General features: G+C 39.3%; 1 protein-coding gene across 1 annotated transcript in view; it reads left to right on the top strand.

Moving 5' to 3' along the window:
• The window catches only part of NLGN1 (neuroligin 1), a 541,429-nt gene extending 523,170 nt beyond the window's left edge, over positions 1-18,259 (top strand). The window contains exons 6-7 of the mRNA XM_044289824.1: positions 10,389-11,178; positions 15,799-18,259. Of these exons, the coding sequence (XP_044145759.1) occupies positions 10,389-11,178; positions 15,799-16,615 (1,607 nt within the window). The 3' untranslated portion in view covers positions 16,616-18,259. The remainder of the gene's footprint in view (positions 1-10,388; positions 11,179-15,798) is intronic.
• The last annotated feature ends 2,645 nt before the right edge of the window (positions 18,260-20,904 follow it).

Genomic DNA, 20,904 nt, shown 5'->3' with positions numbered 1-20,904 from the left:
CTTTTTTTTTTCAAAAATGCTTTATTATATAAAACTGAAACAAACAAAGAAAGTAGACATATTTTATATCATAGCATCCGTAAGAACCTGCTCTATAAAAGTATCACATGATCTACCCTGTCAGATGAATGTTGTAAAAAATAAAAACAATGCAAAAAAAAATTGGGGTTACCTTGTCTCACAAAAAACTTTATATATAGCCTTTAAAAATCAAATGTACCCCGAAATCGTACCAATAAGACTGGCACCTTATCCCCTAGTTTCCAAAATGAGGTCACTTTTTCAGAGTTTCTACTGTAAGGGTGCATCAGGGGGTTTAAAATGGGACATAGCATCTAAAAACCAGTCCAGCAAAATCTGCCTTCCAAAAACCATATGGTGTTCCTTTTCTTCGTACCCTGCCATGTGCCCTTACATCAGTTTGCAACCACATGTGGTTTGTTTATACAAACCTCAGAATCAGGGTAATAAATATTGAGTTTATTTTGGCTGTTAACTCTCGATGTGTTAAATAAAAAAATGGATTAAAATTGAAAATTTGCCAATAAAGTGAAATTTTGAAATTTCATCTGCATTTTCCTTCAATTCTTGTGGAACACCTAAAGTGTTAACAAAGTTTGTACAATCAGTTTTGTTTAACTTGAGGAGTGTAGTTTCTACAATGGGGTCATTTATGGGGGGTCTCCACTATGTAAGCCCCACAAAGTAACTTTAGACCTGAACTGGTCCTTAAAAAGTGGGTTTTGGAAATTTTCTTAAAAATGTTAAGAATTGCTTCTAAACTTCTAAGCCTTCTAACGTAATTTACAAATTGATGTCAACATAAAGTAGACATATGGGGAATGTTAAGTAATAAATATTTTATGAGGTATCACTTTCTGTTTTAAAAGCAGAGGAATTTAAATTTTGACAATTGCAAATGTTTCCAAATTTTTGGTAAATTTGGGATTTTTTCATAAATAAAGGTGAAATATATTGACTCAAATTTATGACTATCATGAAGTACAATGTGTCATGAGAAAACAATGTCTTGGATAAATAAAATTGTTCCAAAGTTATTACCATATAAAGTGACACATGTCCGATTTTCAAAAAAAATGGCCTGGGCAGGAAGGTGAAAACTGGCCTGGGGTAGAAAGGGTTAAACATGCCTTTGTTTATGTTCTTAGTATTAGTATTCCTGAGAAGTAGACATTTTTAATGCATTGTATGCGACTGCAGAAAGTGCCCCCTGGGCATTCCCTACTGCTAAGGTGCTCACAGCTCTCTGCAGTAAACTGTACAGGACCCATCCCTATTGCTCTGAGTGAGGGCTCTAACATACATTTATAGGCCTACTACAAGCACTTATGCCAGAGAGGAAGAGTTTTGAAATGTTTACTGTAGGGAACCAATGGCACTTCAGTGTTTGAAAATGTTAAGATGGCATCATAGAGCGCTCACCAGAATGAATCTTCTTAGTGATGCTGATGCTAAGAATATATACAATGAAATGTTTAAATAGGCATCCGGCTCCAGGACTTCCCATTTAAGTAAGGTATATACTGTATATAGTACAATTACAAATACACAGCTTGTGCATAGTATCATCATAATCTCAGAAAACCATCACAATATGTTTGTACATTGATGAACACGTCTCTCTACCTCTAAGTGAATGGTTGTGCCTAGAATTTGTGACCTTTGAAAATAATCTAGCCCCATCCAAAATCATTCATCATTCATGTCCCTACCAAAACTACTTTTACTATAAACCTAACTATAATACCAAAAGACAAGAGACCACACAGAACATGGCTTCCTTGCATGACAAAACCTTTCGAGAACCTATGTAACTAAGGCATTACCCCAAAAAATACAATATAAAAAAAAAATACTTTACTTCCTGTCTCAACTCATATCCAAACTACATGCATATCCAAAGCCTAGAATTAACTTCTGGTTTTCCACATATATTTTATAGCTGTTAGTATGGCTTTCAAATTGTATAAAATTTAACAATTGTGCAATATCATAATGTGCATTTGATGTTTAGCTAGCCAACATATACCCATTCTATACATGTTTTTACTTTCTGATCTATGCTTATACAGAGACTACCCCTTTATAGATTACTGTTAATGGCATTTTCCAACATTTTGATCCTGATGATCTATCCTCAGGATAGGTCATGAGTATCTGATCGATGCGATTCCGATACCCGAGACCCCTACTGAACAGCTGATTGAGAAGGCTTCTGGCGATATGCTTGGTAAGCTGTGAGAAGGCTGTAGTTCTCACAGGACCACTGGTGCCTTATTAAACAGCTGATTGGGAGGGTCCCATGTGTTGGACCTCCACCAATCAGATACTGATGACCTATCCTGATTATCAAATTCTTGGAGAACCCCTTTAAAAAAAAATCCAAATGTGGATATGCCAGTTATGGACTTTTTTTCCAGGCTCTATGCTTTCCTACTAAACAAAGTGATAATAGGTCTTGTAGTAGCCAAGAGGGGAGAATCGTGGATGGTCAGTACGTCTCACTGAGAATGTATGCCTCAGTGATATAATTCCCGGAAATAAGTATACCAGTAACATTAGGTTGCTGGGAGGTTTTCATTAAAGTGGATTTTGGGTCCGGGTTTTAGGAGTGACCAGAGAGCTTGCGTGGGACAGGTCACTCCCGTACTGCATCCAGGGTTTTCCTACTGTGTAGTTAAAAAGGATGTGGGAATCTCAGCTGAGGAGATCTAGTGTGCACAGGCTAACTAAAGCTGAACAAGCTAAGAGGGAGGATTTGGTCTCTGAAAGGCACCAGAGAGTGGTGAGATCATATTGTTGTTATCTGATTTGGACTAAACACAAAATGTGGGACTTTATGTTATGCAACATTTGTGGGCTGAAGAAAGCTTAAAGCTAAAGTTTGGACATGTTTACTTTTGTTTTCTGAAATAAACACTGCCTGTGGTGAAGAGTGAACTGACTCGCGTGTATGTGTGCACAGTGACGGAGTTAAAACCCCCACAGTCTTTGTAAAAGTATCCATAGATCAAATACATTTTATAGTTGACAGCAGGGCCATGGGCTCAAGAAAGGGAAATCATGACCCCTTTATATCCATTTTCTGGTGAACCAAAGTCACAATCCCAAGGTTTATTGCCATTTACACTAGTTTTCTGGTGATATCTGAAATCTACACCAGTTATAGGCTAGCATAGATTTAAATTTAGACACATGGACTGCCAGATGATGTGCCGAAATTATGATGAGGCTTTCTTTAGTGGTTCCTGAGATATCCAGGGATCTCAAGTTTCCCGGACGTTCAGGGAGTCTCCCGCTATTAGATAGCGGCTCCCTGACGCCCGCATGTACAACAATATATCCCGGAAAGGTTTACTTGTAGTAAACCTTTCCGGCAACCTGTAGCAGTGTCCCCTTCTCGGCGAGTGCGCACAGTGTAAGAAGAAGCCGATGCCATCAGTCCACAACGGCGCATCAGGCTAAGCCTGTGCACACGCGCGGGATCTGAAAGCGGGAGGAGGGGGAGGGGGAGGGAGAGAGAGGCGGCACTGATGAGTAGAAGGCGGCGCTGGGCACGAACGGCGATGCGTGCGGCTGGGCACCATGCATCCATAGACCTCCCCTGCTTGGGCACCTTAATTCAATGATTGACAGGTTAGTAAAACCTGTTTTTCCGCAGAATAAAGCCACAAATAGCTTTTATAAGGCCATCTTAGAAATCTGAATGCTACTCTGGACATGAGCATATGTTTAGGTGGTGACAGAATCCCTTTAATCATATACATAAATATGATAATTTGGGGCAGGGTAATGAGCCCAGTCCTCCACACCATAGAGCAGGGTGTGCAGATACTGCATATGTTTGGAAAATGTAATAAAAAGTTTGTGAAAGAAAAAAAAAGAAAACCTCCCGGAAATGAGAAGTGCACCTCCCTGAAATGAGTTTTTGCAGCTTGGGATGTCTAGATATCTGGGGATAAATTCTCCCCAAAATGTTATAAGAAACATCCCTTTAAAATTGATAGTGATTTCATTATGAATATGATTGAGACTTGGTATAATGAGAGGGTTTCTTTTCACTGGAACATTACTTTAAAGTATTATGAACATCTGTTCTTGTTTTATACAATTTGGAGCTCCAGTCTAAAATGTTACTTCTTGTGTCTGTTTTCAGCTGCTTTAATAAAGTCATAGTACAAAATGACTCAATAAACATGCATAATTCTGCAATGAATGTTGTACCATACACATACATTTTGAGTTTGGAATAATATGCATGGAGCATATACAGCTGTTAAAATTGCATTTCACTCGTGCCACTGTACCGTGCATTCAGGCGCTGGCCTCTAGTGGGTTTGGATTCGTCCTGTCATTTTCAGAGGTGGTTCATATTGCCACTGTTCCATGCTTCCTGGCCTCATTTACTTTGGGTTTGAGTTATCTGTATTGTTAGGGTTGCTCTTTCCCTGTCTGAGTGTGTGCACGCATCTGCTAGACTAATGTGTTTGATAAGTCTGCTACATATTTCCTGAGTTCTGTGCCTGCCTGGTGTATGTTTCTTGAGCTCTGTGACCTGCAATGGTTGTGCAACAAGCTTTGTTTGCATCTTTTTAAATTCTGTCCTGTGTTTGAGCTTCATCTATCTGGTGTCTCAAGTTTGTGTCTAGATCATTCTGGTTCTGTCTGAATTCTGACCTAGTTCTCAATATTTTCAGAACCGCGCAACTTTCCACTAATCGATTCTCTTAATCTCGACTCATCCAGCTGTACAAGTATTTTATTTATTTTTTTACAAAAAAGATCCCTGCAGCCACTGGAGACTTGGAAGGTCTTATGTGCCCTTTCTTCAAACTCTCAGCAATATATTCTCTCATGGCCTGCCTTTTAGGCTCAGAAAGATTATACAACCTAGATTTAAGCAATTTAGCCCCGGGAATAAGATTGACAGGACAATCATATTCCCGATGGAAAGGTAAATCCTGACATCCACTCTCAGAAAACACATCAGCAAACTTGGATATAAAGGAGGGTACAGCCTTAGTAGTAACCACAGAAAAGGATGTATTGAGACAATTATCAATGCAATAGTCCCCCCAATACAGAATCTGCCTAGCTTGCCAATCGATAGTTGGATTATGCTTGGCAAGCCACGGTAAACCCAGAACCATAGGTGCAGGGAGACCTTCCAAGACAAGATAACTTCTTGATGAAAGTCATTCATTCTTAATCTGATATCATGCAAAACTTGGAACAAACACCTCTGAGTAAGAGGGGCAGAATCAATAGCAAATACAGGAATGTCATTTTTTTTTTTATGTACTTGGTGTACAAACTGAGCATCAATCAGGTTCACCACTCCGGCCCCGCTGTCAATAAATACTTCAAGATACCGGAGTCCCTCCCCCTATTTGCATGTGTTCATCTCCAGTTATAAGCTCAGGAGTCTCTTTACCCAAAGAGTCAAAGAAATACGGTACCTTATGTAATAGAACTCCCTAAGAGAGTGGGCCCTTAGATCTCTCTCTCTCAGGTGTCTATCAATACGCACAGCCAAAGACATAGCTGCTTCCAAAGACCCAGGATTCTCATGAAAGGCCAAAGTGTCCTTCAGCCTCTCAGACAATTCCTGACAAAACTGGTTACGGAGAGCTGGATCGTTCCACTCAGTGTCCGTATCCATCCGTGACATTTTGTCTGTATCTCTGCATCCACTGTGTCTGTATTGTGTCCTATTACGACAGTGTGAGCATCTTGTGTTTCAGTCCGCCTAGATGTTTTGATCACTGCCCTCCAGTATCTGCCATGTTTATACGAGTCTCTGAAGTCCCTATATCTGGTTATTGTACTTTGTCTGTCTTACTGATCGTTCTGTCTTTCAGTTTCCTTTTTTGTCTTTTGTCACTTGCCTGTATCTGTGTTTGTCTTGGATTCACCTGTATTTTGCTTGGTTCTGTATGGGTCAGGTGCCAATTACACCAGGTGTATTCCACAAGGTAGCATACTGTTGGCTACCTACAGCAAAGTCTAGAGCCCTGTATTGGGGTTAAAGGGTGAAAACAAGGGAACCGCCAGGATAATGCCTTTAGGTTTAGCCAAATTCCAAACCATTTAGTTGGCACAGTGGTTTCACAACCATTGTCTGTACATCTGTCCATACCAACATCTTCCATGCCATGTAATATGTTGATCCAGTTTGTTCCAATGGAGAGACTTGTGGATTTAGGGCAGGCATGTCCAAACTGCGGCCCTCCAGCTGTTGCAAAACTACAACTCCCAGCATGCCCTAATAGCTGTAAGCTATGCAGGCATGCAGGGAGTTGTAGTTTTGCAACAGCTGGAGGGCCGCAGTGTGGACATGCCTGATTTAGGGTGAATTGGTGACTAGTGTTGAGCGGCATGTCCCATATTCGAATTCGCGAAATTTCGCGAATATTCGAAAGAATATTCGTAAAATATTCGCGAATATTCGAATTCGTTATTATTTCGCATATGCGATAATTCGAATTTTCGCATCGCATAATACATATTATGAGATGCAAAATTCGCATGTGCGCTAATGAAATCGCCTTACGAAGATTCGCAACTCAATTCAATCACTAATGTAAGAATGCAAAGCCCTTTGCCTCTGTTCTGGGACAAGTGCCGATATTCGCCTGTGCGCTAATAAAATCGCCTTACAAAGATTCGCGCCTCAATCACTTTCTAGGCAATTTGAGTAAGATCTGAGCTTTTGGACTTTTGTGAATCAATCGAGATACAGTGGGGGGTGATGACAGTAGTTGACAGAGTACAGATCAATGTAATCTGTAAGGTGGAAACTAAAATAAAAAATACGAATATTCGTAAATCGAATTTTACGAAGTTCGAAGTATTCGCGAATATGGTGCTATACTATATGAATGCACAGGCCTTTGCCTCTCTGTTCTGGGGACAAGTGTAGATATTCGCCTGTGCGCTAATAAAATCGCCTTACAAAGATTCGCGCCTCAATCACTTTCTAGGCAATGTGAGTAAGATCTGAGCTTTTGGACTTTTGGGAATCAATCGAGAAACAGTGGGGGGTGATGACAGTAGTTGACAGAGTACAGATCAATGTCATCTGTAAGGTGGAAAGTAAAATAAAAAATACGAATATTCGTAAATCGAATTTTACGAAGTTCGAAGTATTCGCGAATATGGTGCTATACTATATGAATGCACAGGCCTTTGCCTCTCTGTTCTGGGGACAAGTGTAGATATTCGCATTTGCGTTAATAAAATCGCCTCACGAAGATTCGCAACTCAATTCAATCACTAATGTAAGAATGCAAAGCCCTTTGCCTCTGTTCTGGGACAAGTGTAGATATTCGCATGTGCGCTAATAAAATCGCCTTACGAAGATTCGCGCCTCAATCACTTTCTAGGCACTGTGAGTAAGATCTGAGCTTTTGGACTTTTGGGAATCAATCGAGATACAGTGGGGGGTGATGACAGTAGTTGACAGAGTACAGATCAATGTCATCTGTAAGGTGGAAAGTAAAATAAAAAATACGAATATTCGTAAATCGAATTTTACGAAGTTCTACGTATTCGCGAATATGGTGCTATACTATATGAATGCACAGGCCTTTGCCTCTCTGTTCTGGGGACAAGTGTAGATATTCGCATTTGCGTTAATAAAATCGCCTCACGAAGATTCGCAACTCAATTCAATCACTAATGTAAGAATGCAAAGCCCTTTGCCTCTGTTCTGGGACAAGTGTAGATATTCGCATGTGCGCTAATAAAATCGCCTTACGAAGATTCGCACCTCAATCACTTTCTAGGCAATGTGAGTAAGATCTGAGCTGTTGGACCTTTGGGAAACAATCAATTATATGTGTACTGTAATTTTGTGGAAAAAAAAAACAAAAAAAAAAGAATATTCGTTTTTACGAATATATAGCACTATATTCGAAATATTCACGAAATCGCGAAGTTGCGATATTCGCAAAAAAAATTTGCTTTTCGAATATTCGCGCTCAACACTATTGGTGACATGCGTGAAACATTGTGCAGGATTAGAAAAATATGGCTTTTTTTCAATGATGCAACTGCTATGAGATTGTATCTGTTATTGCAGTCCAGTTGCTGAATGTGGCTGAGGTGCAATGTCCCCCATAACATGTGGACAGGTGCGCTGCTGTTTTTTTTTTGGGGGGGGGAAGCAGACATTAGTCAGTAATATAGTTTATAATTGAAAATGCATGGCTGATTTTCTGGACAAAATGAAAGAATACATTGAATAGTATGGAAAATTCAGCCCGCACAACCCCTAGCAGGTGCAGATTGCTATGGTGAAATAAAGATATAAATGTAAAAACACAAAATGCAATCGCACACTGCAACCAGCACTCTGCCCTGCCTTTATGCTGGATGTTGAATAAGGCATTGGTGTACATTTTGGCCAAAGCATAATAAGCCACTCACCACGTCAAGGTCGCCTTCATGAGTGGTCCCTAACACTAGTTCCTACCTTTTATGGGCCATGACAGCCACACAAAGTCCAGGGAGCACAGGCACAGCATGCACGCCAAGCACACTCTGCTTTTAACCCCGTCCGGTGCCATTACAGCTTTCATCGGATCCAGGGATGCAAGTACTCACATGCATGCTGAGCCCACTATATACTTCTCCTGGAGCCTAATGGCTACTGGTAGGTGCTGTATAAGCAAACTCAGTTTTATATTGACTTTAAAACCAGCCTCCAGGGGGCAGATTAACTGGACAGGTGTGTTTGACTGCTTGGAGATCGCCACGCCTCCAATACGTACTACAAAGAGAAAAATATGGAAAATTCAGCCCTCACAACCCCTAGCAGGTGCAGATTGCTATGGCGAAATAGAGATATAAATGTAAAAACACAAAATGCAATCGCACACTGCAACCAGCACTCTTCCCTGCCTTTATGCTGGATGTTGAATAAGGCATTGGTGTACATTTTGGCCAAAGCGTAATAAGCCACTCACCACGTCAAGGTCGCCTTCATGAGTGGTCCCTAACACTAGTTCCTACCTTTTATGGGCCATGACAGCCACATAAAGTCCAGGGAGCGCAGGCACAGCATGCACGCCAAGCACACTCTGCTTTGAATAGTATACTTCTGGTCTGTCTGCCTGCTAATTACTTTCACATATCCCATTCTCACTAGGGTTCAAAAGAGATACAATGTTAAGTTAATAGAAAGTGCCATCCTTCAACTGTTTTCAAATAAAAGTTTCATTATAAAGCAGTAACAAAATGAAAGACAATCTCTTTAAGACATATGGGTGGTATAGAGGATTCCTTGCTCAGAACCCTCTCTATTGACCAGAGAAGAAAGACATAGGGAATCATATATTAAGATCTATATTATAGATTAATGTCTTAATAACCCCTATAACTGGCAGTGGATCCGCCGAAGTTATGAAGAGGCGCTTGCCTCTATATAACTTCAGAGTATCCTGCGCCAGTCTAAATGTAAGCTTCCTTGCCAGCTTATATTTAGACAATTTTCAATGCCTAACACAGGAGTAGAAAATGATGAATGAGATGGGCTGCTCCTCACTCATGCCACGCCCACTTTTTTAGACCTGGTGAGAACAGAAAACAGTTTCAGATTGCAGCACTTAAACTTTGCACCACAATCTGTGCCAGAAATACACGTAAACATATTTTTGGATAGTAAATGGCTTTATAATTTTTTCCAGCAGTGTCTACTGTAGGAAAAATGTGAGGCTTGCCCCAACTTTCTCTGGTGTTGACAGATGATTCCCTGCAGTTTAAAAAAGGGGTTGTCCAGAGGGCAAAACCAACTTTAATATGGGGTTATAACTGTGAGCAGACAAAACTGTACTTATCAAGTAGCAATGGCTTCGTAAGCAAAAAGTCAGTACTGTAGTTTCTTAGGATTAGGTATTGGTGCAGGAGTGTCCTTTTTGGGACAACATGGGACTTCATGTACAGAAAAGAAGGGATGTTATAAGAGAAGTGATTTTAATGTAAGAAGTTTACAGTTCTCAAAATGAGTGGATGTTAGGTAACTGTCACAACCTCCTTTTAATGTACACGGGAGAATTTCTGGGTGTATACATTTAGCAGAAACCAGCAACACAGTGTGAACAGATCCTTAACGTGCAGGTATCAACACTTTGATTTGCATTTAAATATTTTGATTTTTTTTATAGTTGTTTACATTTTTGTATTGTTTTCAATCCATAGTAATTTACAATGTTGATTGTGTGATATTGCATGGTACTCTGTACATACATATACATTGCTATGGCATGCAAAATCCCCTTTTGATATGGCATGAATCCCCCTAAATATGCTAAGTAAAACAACATTTTTTATGTCTTATTAACACTTTTTATTTGTTTTTGACACAGGTCTTTTTCAAAGGGCAATTGCACAAAGTGGAACTGCCCTGTCCAGTTGGGCAGTTAGCTTTCAGCCTGCCAAATATGCCCGGATTTTAGCAACTAAAGTTGGATGCAACATGACTGATACTGTAGAACTTATAGAATGTCTACAGAAAAAGCCTTATAGAGAACTTGTGGACCAAGACATACAGCCAGCAAGGTATCACATAGCCTTTGGACCAGTAATAGATGGTGATGTAATTCCTGATGATCCTCAGATTCTAATGGAACAAGGCGAGTTTCTTAATTATGATATCATGTTGGGTGTGAACCAAGGAGAAGGACTGAAATTCGTGGAAAGTATTGTAGACCATGAGGATGGCATCTCTGCGAGTGACTTTGACTTTGCAGTTTCCAATTTTGTTGATAACTTATATGGATATACAGAAGGAAAGGATATAATGAGGGAAACAATCAAATTTATGTATACCGATTGGGCAGATCGACATAATCCTGAAACGAGAAGGAAAACATTGTTGGCGTTATTCACTGACCATCAGTGGGTTGCACCAGCGGTTGCAACTGCAGATCTGCACTCAAACTTTGGTTCTCCTACATATTTTTATGCCTTTTACCATCATTGCCAATCAGATCAAGTGCCTGCTTGGGCAGATGCATCCCATGGGGATGAGGTTCCGTATGTATTTGGAATTCCTATGATTGGACCTACAGAGTTATTCCCATGTAATTTCTCCAAAAATGATGTCATGCTAAGTGCAGTAGTAATGACATATTGGACAAATTTTGCTAAAACTGGGTAAGTACCATTCTATTGTTGAGGAATTAAATATTAGCAATACACATAGTGTATGCAAGTATATTATTTATTTGTGTGTGTGTATGTGTTTGTGTAATGGGCTGTTTTAAACCCTGGTGGGTCCAGTGCAGAGGTTATCAGTAGGTTTCCACACATTGTTCATTGTAAATTGTGCCACAAAGCTAGTGTCCCTCAGGGTAACAGTGCTGAAATGATGTCCCTTGTAGGTTCCTACTTCTTCCTTCACTTCTGTAAAGAGACTAATACTGTACCTCCTTATATAACTTGTTCTTTCCCCTTGTCTTTTGTGTTCCCGTTCTCTAATGTTCCTCCGCTATGCTGGGCAGCAGTAACAGCAGCTGGCAAGGTAGCCCTAGGTTTCCCAGCCAGAAAATAGCATTTGTTTTCCCCTGGTAACAGCATTGTGAGATGCTCCATGCCATGATTTCAACACTTGGCATTGAGGGGTGGAGAAAAGCTTCTTCCCAATGTTCATATACTTGGATAGCAGTGCAATGTTGTATGGGATGTGGGGATTTGCTCTGGTAGTTAGGACTAGTGGATGCAGTAGAGGAAATGTACACAGTTCTTGAATAAAACAGGGGTGTTTATTCACACATTGGTTTATAACAAAATGCAGATAAGGTGTACATAAACAATAAAAGTCACCTTTTCTCCTGGGTATTAATTCACAGCCTGTTAGCAGTTCAGCCTCATCAAGTCCATGGGCAGCCTATTCGCCTTTAGAGGGGCCTGAGTCCTCCAGCCTGGCTCAAAACTCAAATCAACTAAACAGACCTCAGTTCACAGCACACAGACTCCTGAGCTCCACTGTCAGAGGGAGGTAAATCCAGACAACTGGCAGTGTTGACTGTTTTTTATGCCTGGCAAAACCCGGCCTGGATCATGGGGAGTAGTCACCCACCCAGCACTTTGACTACTCCCAGTAAGAGCCGTCTCGGATCAGCTATGACAGCCATGCTAACTCTCAAGGTGTTAATTAGCAATAGCTGCTGCTGACTAGTGTTGAATATTTGAATAGCAAATTTTAATCGTGAATATCGCCACTTTGAGAATTTGCTAATATTTAGAATATAGTGCTATATATTCGTATTTGCGAATAGTGATGAATATTCTAATCGCGAATTTATCACAAATATATTACAATGCCGATTTTTGGCAATTAAGTAAACAATGACTGGAGATCACGACTTCTCGATTTTGCAAATTTATGGTGAATATTCAGCCAAAAAGTCACTAAATATCGCAATTCAAATATTGCCTATGCCTCTTATCACTACTGCTGACACATAAAATACTGGCTCTTACTTCACCAAGGCCATCCACGATAATTCCAAGTACCTTCTTACAGGGAGTAGAGCAAGTTATGCTGAAAGATAAGATGTTGGGCATGCAGAATTCCACTTGTAATTTTCCACACATGGAAACAGTTGAAAATGGTGCCACTACCAGGGATATATAGAGAAATAGATAGATAAATAGATAGATCATATTCGATCTATATATATATATATATATAAAAGGACGTATATATGTATGTGTGTATGTTCCGCAAAATCTCAAAAACGCAACCATCCATTTCAACGAAACTTGGTATACACATCCCTTACTACCTGGAAAGAAATCTTGTGGGGGTCGCAAAAAATTACCTACATTAGCCAATACAAGCCTGCAAGTCTTTCTGATCATATGCCAACTGCCATACACACGGTCACATGTCCCTTATCAGCCAATAGAAGCCTTACTCTCCACACACAAAGCTTTACTCCAGGTTTCCATAACAACCCAGCCAACCCAAATCGCACGACACATTGGGCACAACTACTATGCTACATGCATCCATCTTGGATGGATTTTTTTGCGACTGTCGTGTCACAGTCGCAACATGTCGCATAACGCAGTGCGACATCATAGCCTATCATTATAAAAAATGTTGACACAAAATGTCACACAACACATGTCGTCATGTAGCCCTAGCCTTAAAGGGGCAGGGCCCTGTGGAGATCACTGTTAAAGGGGTGGGAACCATGTAGGTCACTGTTAAAGGGGCGGGCACCGTAAAAATCACTGTTAAAGGGACGGGCACTGTAAAGGTCACTGTTAAAGGGGCTGGCACTGTGGAGGTCACTGTTAAAGGGGCGGACACTGTGGTGGTCACTGTAAAAGGGGCGGGCACCGTGGAGGTCACTGTTAAAGGGGAAGGCTCTGTAGAGGTCACTGTACAGGGGCGAGCACTGTGAAGGTCATTGTTAAAGGGGCGGGCACTGTAGAGGTCACTGTTAAAGGGGCAGGCACTGTGAAGGTCACTGTTAAAGGGGCAGGCACTGTTAAAGGGGCAGGCACTGTGGAGGTCGCAATTAAAAGGGCGGGCACTGTGGAGGTCACTGTTAAGTGGGCGGGCACTGTTAAAGGGGCGGGCACTGTGGAGGTCACTGTTAAAGGGGCAGGCACTGTGAAGGTCACTGTTAAAGGGGTTAGCACTGTGGATGTCACTGTTAAAGGGGCAGACACTGTGAAGGTCACTGTTAAAGGGGCGGGAACTGTGGAGGTCACTGTTAAAGGGGCAGGCACTGTAGAGGTCAGTGTTAAAGGGGTGGGTACTGTGGAGGTCACTGTTAAAGGGGCGGGCACTGTAGATGTCACTGTTAAAGGGGCAGACACTTTGGAGGTCACTGTTAAAGGGGTGGGAACTGTGGAGGTCATTGTTAAAGGGGAACGCTGTTGTGAAGGTCAAAGTTGAGGGGATGGACTACTGTGGAGGTCCCATTTTGAGAAGGCTGGGCACTGTGGAGGTCAGTACTAAGGGGTGGGGGGGCTGTGGAGGTCACTGTTATTGAGGATACTGTTGATATCTTTTAACGACACACATAAACATTAAGTAAAATAGATGAAATATACCCGTGAGAAGCCGGGTCCTTCTGCTAGTGTTACTATAAATATTGGTAGTTCCCTACAACATCAAAACACAAATAATTGAGTTTACTTCAGCATTTCTCCTATACAGGAACCCTGCCTTGCATCTGCACTGATACAGTAGGTAATGCAAAACATTCAAGTGAATGGAACCATGCTGTAGTTATCTGCCCAGTGGGTGGGTGGGAGCATTTGTGTTCAATAAAATGAACCATACAATAGTTTTCAATTCCTTCTGAGGATTGCGGAGGAGATATCCTGGCAGTCCATACTCATATGCTACCATTTCCAACTGTAAAATAAAAAAAATTAAAAATAAAAATAAACTCTTTATTTGTCTGCATCTTACTCAGCTGAGGATGATTTTAAATCAACATGGCAAGCTATAATTTGCTTACCTATTCTTGTTGTATTGACTAGGTCATTAAAAGTTTCAAACATCATTCTAATCGCTTGACCGTTTTCCTTTTTTTTCTCCTGCCAGAGCCATACCTTCAGTTTCCCATTCACATAGCCATATGAGGGCTTGCTTATTGCAGGACTGGTTGTTCTTTCTAATGGCACCATTTACTGTTACATATGATGTAGTGGGAAGCTGGGGGAAAAATAAAAAGCGGGTGAAATTATAAAAAAAAACACAATTCTGCCACAGTTTTATGGGTTTTGTTTTTACAGTATTTCCTAAGTGGTAAAACTGACCTGTTACCTTTATTCTCCGGATCAGTACAGTTATAACAATACCACATATAGTTTTTCTAGTGTTTTAATACTAAAAAAATAAATAAAATTATTTTATTTTTTTGCATTGCCATATCAAAACCCCCATAACTTTTTTATTTTTATGTCCATGGAGCTTTGAAAGGGCAAATTTTTTCGTGGGACAATAATTTTGGTGACTTTTTTATAACTTTTTATTCAATTTTTTTGGGGAGGTGAAGTGACAAACAAATGGTGAATCAGTGATTTTGCTGTTTTTTTTTATATTACGCCATTCACCTTATGGGATAAATATTTTATATTTTAATAGTACAGGAATTTTTTAATGTGATGATGCCAATGATGTTTACTTTTTAGTTCTTTATTTAATATTATTTTTTTCATTTTGGGGAAAGGGGGTGATTAGAATTTTTAGATTTTTTAATATTTATAAAACTTTTATTTTAACTTTTTGATAGTTCCTCTAGGGAACTTGAACAAGCAATCATTAGGTTGCTTCTCTCATAGATTCCAATGCAATGAGAATTTCAATGTGTTCCTATGGAGCACTGACAGAGACAGGGTCTCCGTGAGAACCTATCTGCAGTAGCCACAGATCATTTAGGAGACTGCGATACACACCATCCAGCTCCCAGATCCCCACTAGGAGGAGCCATTGCATGCCTGAGAGCACATCTAAGAAGTTAAATAAGTACGGTCAACATTATCAACGATCACATATATTAGCTTCTGGTATCTGCTGTTTAAATCGGGCACCATATTTAAAAACCTGACTCCCGACATAAATTTAAACTCACAAAGGAGTTAACTTGCAATTGGTTGACAATAATTCATGATATATTGAATTATACAAATCAATACCTATGTAATACATAATTTATCATTCTATATTTGATACTAACAAGTTAATTACACTCGCTTGCATTGCTCTTCATTATTTATTGTTAAAAAAAAATTTTTTTCTTTTAGGGACCCAAATCAACCCGTTCCACAAGACACAAAATTCATCCACACAAAGCCAAATCGTTTTGAAGAAGTTGCGTGGACTAGATATTCACAAAAGGACCAACTTTATCTCCACATTGGATTAAAACCCAGAGTTAAGGAACATTATAGGGCTAATAAAGTAAACCTTTGGCTAGAACTTGTTCCACATCTTCATGTGATTAATGACCTCACCACAACTAAAGGGCCATCTACAGATATCACTTCTAGACCAACAAGGAAAATCCTTGTACCTGTAACTTCAGCCTTTCCGACAATTAATGAAGATAACTTCAAACAACAGCCTAGTCCATTTTCATTGGAAAGAGACTATTCTACTGAGTTAAGCGTCACTATTGCTGTTGGAGCATCTCTACTTTTCCTTAATATTTTGGCATTTGCTGCATTATATTACAAAAAGGATAAAAGGAGACATGATGTGCATAGGAGATGTAGTCCTCAGCGCAACACTACAAATGACATAGCCCATGCACAAGAAGAAGAAATTATGTCTCTGCAAATGAAGCACACAGACTTGGACCATGAATGTGAATCTATCCATCCCCACGAGGTTGTTCTTCGAAATGCCTGTCCTCCAGACTACACTCTAGCAATGCGAAGATCCCCAGATGATATTCCCCTAATGACCCCTAATACTATAACAATGATTCCTAACACTATACCAGGGATTCAGCCCATACATGCCTTCAATACTTATACTGCAGGACAAAATAACACACTTCCTCATCCCCATCCACACCCACATCCGCATCCACATTCACATTCTACAACCAGAGTATAGCCAGACTAAATGGAATACAGACTTTATTTTTGATGTATTACAGTAGTTGACCTTATTGGAAACTTATTGGATTTTCAACCCCACAGAACTTGCTTTATTTAAAGATGGAGGATTACAATGTGCATACTGCACATACATATCAAAAACATTTGGAAATTTTGGGAAAAAAATGTAAATAATCAAAATGGACAACAGCAGCAATTGAAATAATTGTTGTGAATGATAGTGTTTTTTAATTCATATTCAACTTTTTTTAGGTTTTAAGTTACAAATTGGCTTTAGGCATGTGCTACAAAAAAGAGAGGACAAAGACTTAAAATGTATTTATATGCACAAGGGACTCACACATGGAATGTCTGATAATTTTCACCCCCCCCCCCTTTTTTTTTTTTTTAACTGTTTTATTGTGTAGATCATATATATAAGTGCACAAAGCACCAATGCTGTTAAGGCCTCATCTCGGGGCCCCATTCTGTAAACTGCCAATAGAACAAAAGAGGTTTCAAGTCCTGGCAAGTATAACATTATCACTTAAGTGCTGTCACTATCAATTGTGAAATAAAGGAAACTGGATCTTTTTAGCACGAAGTGCATGATAATTTGTATGCTTGGTGGCTGTGCTGCTGATTAAGCCACAATTAAAATTGTTCTCATCCCATTAAACTTTTTTTTTTTTCATGAAAGAATATGACATCAATTGGCAAACCTTAAGATTATATTTTTTTAAAGGGAGCTTTGAAAGTTTTTAATTCCAGTATTATATTGTCCTTGGTTCTAATTTGAGATAGAAATAAAAGGTGCATAATTTAGGTTAGAAATAGATTGAGAAACACTTACTGGTGTGAATCCAAAGGATATATGTATTTAAAGATATATTACATGCTTGTTCAGTCTAAACAATTTTAGGTTTTATGGTAAATGATGCATTTTATTTGGTAGAGTTGAGATCTGATGCAATTGATAATAATGGTAAGTAACAATGCGTCCAAAGAAAACTTGAGTAATTGTCCCACTACTGATATATTTTTTAACAGGTTTTTCATGTTGCATGTCCATGTGTTAAAAATTTAAAAATTTTCGTTGCCACTGTAAATTTATTTTATATTGATGTTACCTCACAGCAGTATATAAGTAAAATGTATACATATGTAGATACCAAGGATACACTATAACGAAGGGTGCCAACAAAATTTATAAACCCAGTTCTGCCTCTGAAATTTTATACTAATATTATCCAAACACAAAAATATGACTTTCCCTCTTGTCTATCAGGAAGGTATTTATCACAGTCTTTTCAAGGTGTTTGTATATGTATCAGATGTACATTTATATGGAAAATGATAGAGGTGGACTTAAGAGCACATCAATAAGAAATAATTTCTCTCTTACCTGTATATTTCTATTAGACAACAGTTAACGTGTTTTTCTTTTTCTTTTCTTTCTTTCTTTCTTTTTTTTTTACATTTCCAAAATTAGTAATTTTGATAGTTTGTAAGATAATGCAAATATGTTTCTCTGACAAACTAACTGCAGTAACTTTCTTTTCAGTTACTCTTTTTCAAAAATAAAAGCTTATTACACACAAACTTGTATATTAATGGAAATTACTTTGTACTTCTTGACCAAAATTCTGGTCACTGAGTGAAATAAAGATAATCTGGATAAACACTATTATTCCAATGCTGAAAAACATGATTTTGCTCATTAAAGAGCTGATGTGTTGATTATTGTTTTGTCATTTCATTTTTTTTTTCTCCTTAAACATTTAACAGTTTGGATTTAAATCATTTAGCTCACATGCACAATTCACTGACACTTTTCTTTGTAAAAAATGTTTATGTTACAGCTGTTCTCTTTTACATGGAAATTCTTATTCTAATTTCATTAGAATATAATAAAGCTTACAAGCATTACAGCTGGAGCACAAATTCTATGCACTGTATCATTCTTTTTTTATTCCATCTGGAAATGTATGAATAAATAGACATCTAGACGTTACCATTCTTCTTGACAGTGGAGTGATTTTCTACGCAGTCCATTGTGTGATCAGTGTGTACACTTCCCAACAGTACAGAACACACCTTGTTGATAAGGGGCATGATAATACCATGTATCACTTCATTCATACATTTCCAGAAGGAATAACAGAGGAACAGCAGAGTTCTAAGACAAGGACTGCCAGATTTATCATCTTATGGATAATTAAAGAATTTATGAATATACTAAAATGGACATATGAGGAGAGCTGACAGTTGATATTTAAATACAAAAATATGGTGATGCAATACACTCACCTAAAGAATTATTAGGAACACCTGTTCTATTTCTCATTAATGCGATTATCTAGTCAACCAATCACATGGCAGTTGCTTCAATGCATGTAGGGTTGTTGTCCTGGTCAAGACAATCTCCTGAACTCCAAACTGAATGTCAGAATGGGAAAGAAAGGTGATTTAAGCAATTTTGAGCGTGGCATGGTTGTTGGTACCAGACGGGCCGATCTGAGTATTTCACAATCTGCTCAGTTACTGGGATTTTCACGCACAACCATTTCTAGGGTTTACAAAGAATGGTGTGAAAAGGGAAAAACATCCAGTATGAGGCAGTCCTGTGGGCAAAAATGCCTTGTTGATGCTAGAGGTCAGAGGAGAATGGGCCGACTGATTTAAGCTGATAGAAGAGCAACGTTGAATGAAATAACCACTCGTTACAACCGAGGTATGCAGCAAAGCATTTGTGAAGCCACAACACGCACAACCTGGAGGCGGATGGGCTACAACAGCAGAAGACCCCACGGGGTACCACTCATCTCCACTACAAATAGGAAAAAGAGGCTACAATTTGCACGAGCTCACCAAAATTGGACTGTTGAAGACTGGAAAAATGTTGCCTGGTCTGACAAGTCTTGATTTCTGTTGAGATATTCAAATAGTAGAGTCCGAATTTGGCGTAAACCGAATGAGAACATGTATCCATCATGCCTTGTTACCACTGTGCAGGCTGGTGGTGGTGTGGGGGATGTTTTCTGGGCACACTTTAGGCCCCTTAGTGCCAATTGGCCATCGTTTAAATGCCACAGGCTACCTGAGCATTGTTTCTGACCATGTCCATCCCTTCATGACCACCATGCACCCATCCTCTGATGGCTACTTCCAGCAGGATAATGCACCATGTCACAAAGCTCAAATCATTTCAAATTGGTTTCTTGAACATGACAATGAGTTCACTGTACTAAAATGACCCCCACAGTCACCAGATTTCAACCCAATAGAGCATCTTTGGGATGTGGTGGAACGGGAGCTTCGTGCCCTGGATGTGCATCCCTCAAATCTCCATCAACTGCAAGATGCTATCCTATCAATATGGGCCAACATTTCTAAAGAATGCTATCAGCACCTTGTTGAATCAATGCCACGTAGAATGAAGGCAAAAGGGGGTCCAACACCGTATTAGTATGGTGTTCCTAATAATTCTTTAGGTGAGTATATATATATATATATATATATATATATACACACACACACAGTTGCAAGAAAAAGTATGTGAACCCTTTGGAATGATATGGATTTCTGCACAAATTGGTCAAAAATGTGATCTGATCTTCATCTAAGTCACAACAATAGACAATCACAGTCTGCTTAAACTATTAACACACAAATAATTAAATGTTACCATGTCTTTATTGAACAAACCATGTAAATATTTACAGTGCAGGTGGAAAAAGTATGTAAACCCCTAGACTAATGACATCTCCTAGAGCTAATTGGAGTGAGGTGTCAGCCAACTGGAGTCCAATCAATGAGATGAGATTGGAGAGGTTGGTCAAAGCTGCCCTGCCCTATAAAAAACTGTTTGCTCTGGGTTTGCTTTTCACAAGAAGCATTGCCTGATGTGAATGATGCCTTGCACAAAAGAGCTGTCATAAGACTGATGATTAAGAATTGTTGACTTGCATAAAGCTGGAAAGGGTTATAAAAGTATCTCCAAAAGCCTTACTGTTCATCAGTCCACGGTAAGACAAATTGTCTATAAATGGAGACAGTTCAGCACTGCTGCTACTCTCCGTAGGAGTGGCCATCCTGTAAATATGACTGCAAGAGCACACCGCAGACTGCTCAATGAGGTGAAGAAGAATCCTAGAGTGTCAGCTAAAGATTTACAAAAGTCTATGGCATATGCTAACATCCCTGTTAGCAAATCTACGATTCGTAAAATACTAAACAAGAATGGATATTATGGGAGGATACCACAGAGGAAGCCACTGCTGTCCAAAAAAAAAATTGCTGCAT

Source organism: Bufo gargarizans, chromosome 4, assembly GCF_014858855.1.
Source record: "Bufo gargarizans isolate SCDJY-AF-19 chromosome 4, ASM1485885v1, whole genome shotgun sequence".
Classification (NCBI taxonomy): domain Eukaryota; kingdom Metazoa; phylum Chordata; class Amphibia; order Anura; family Bufonidae; genus Bufo; species Bufo gargarizans.
Note: the sequence above shows the minus strand (reverse complement) of the source record. Positions and strands in the feature narration are given on the sequence as shown.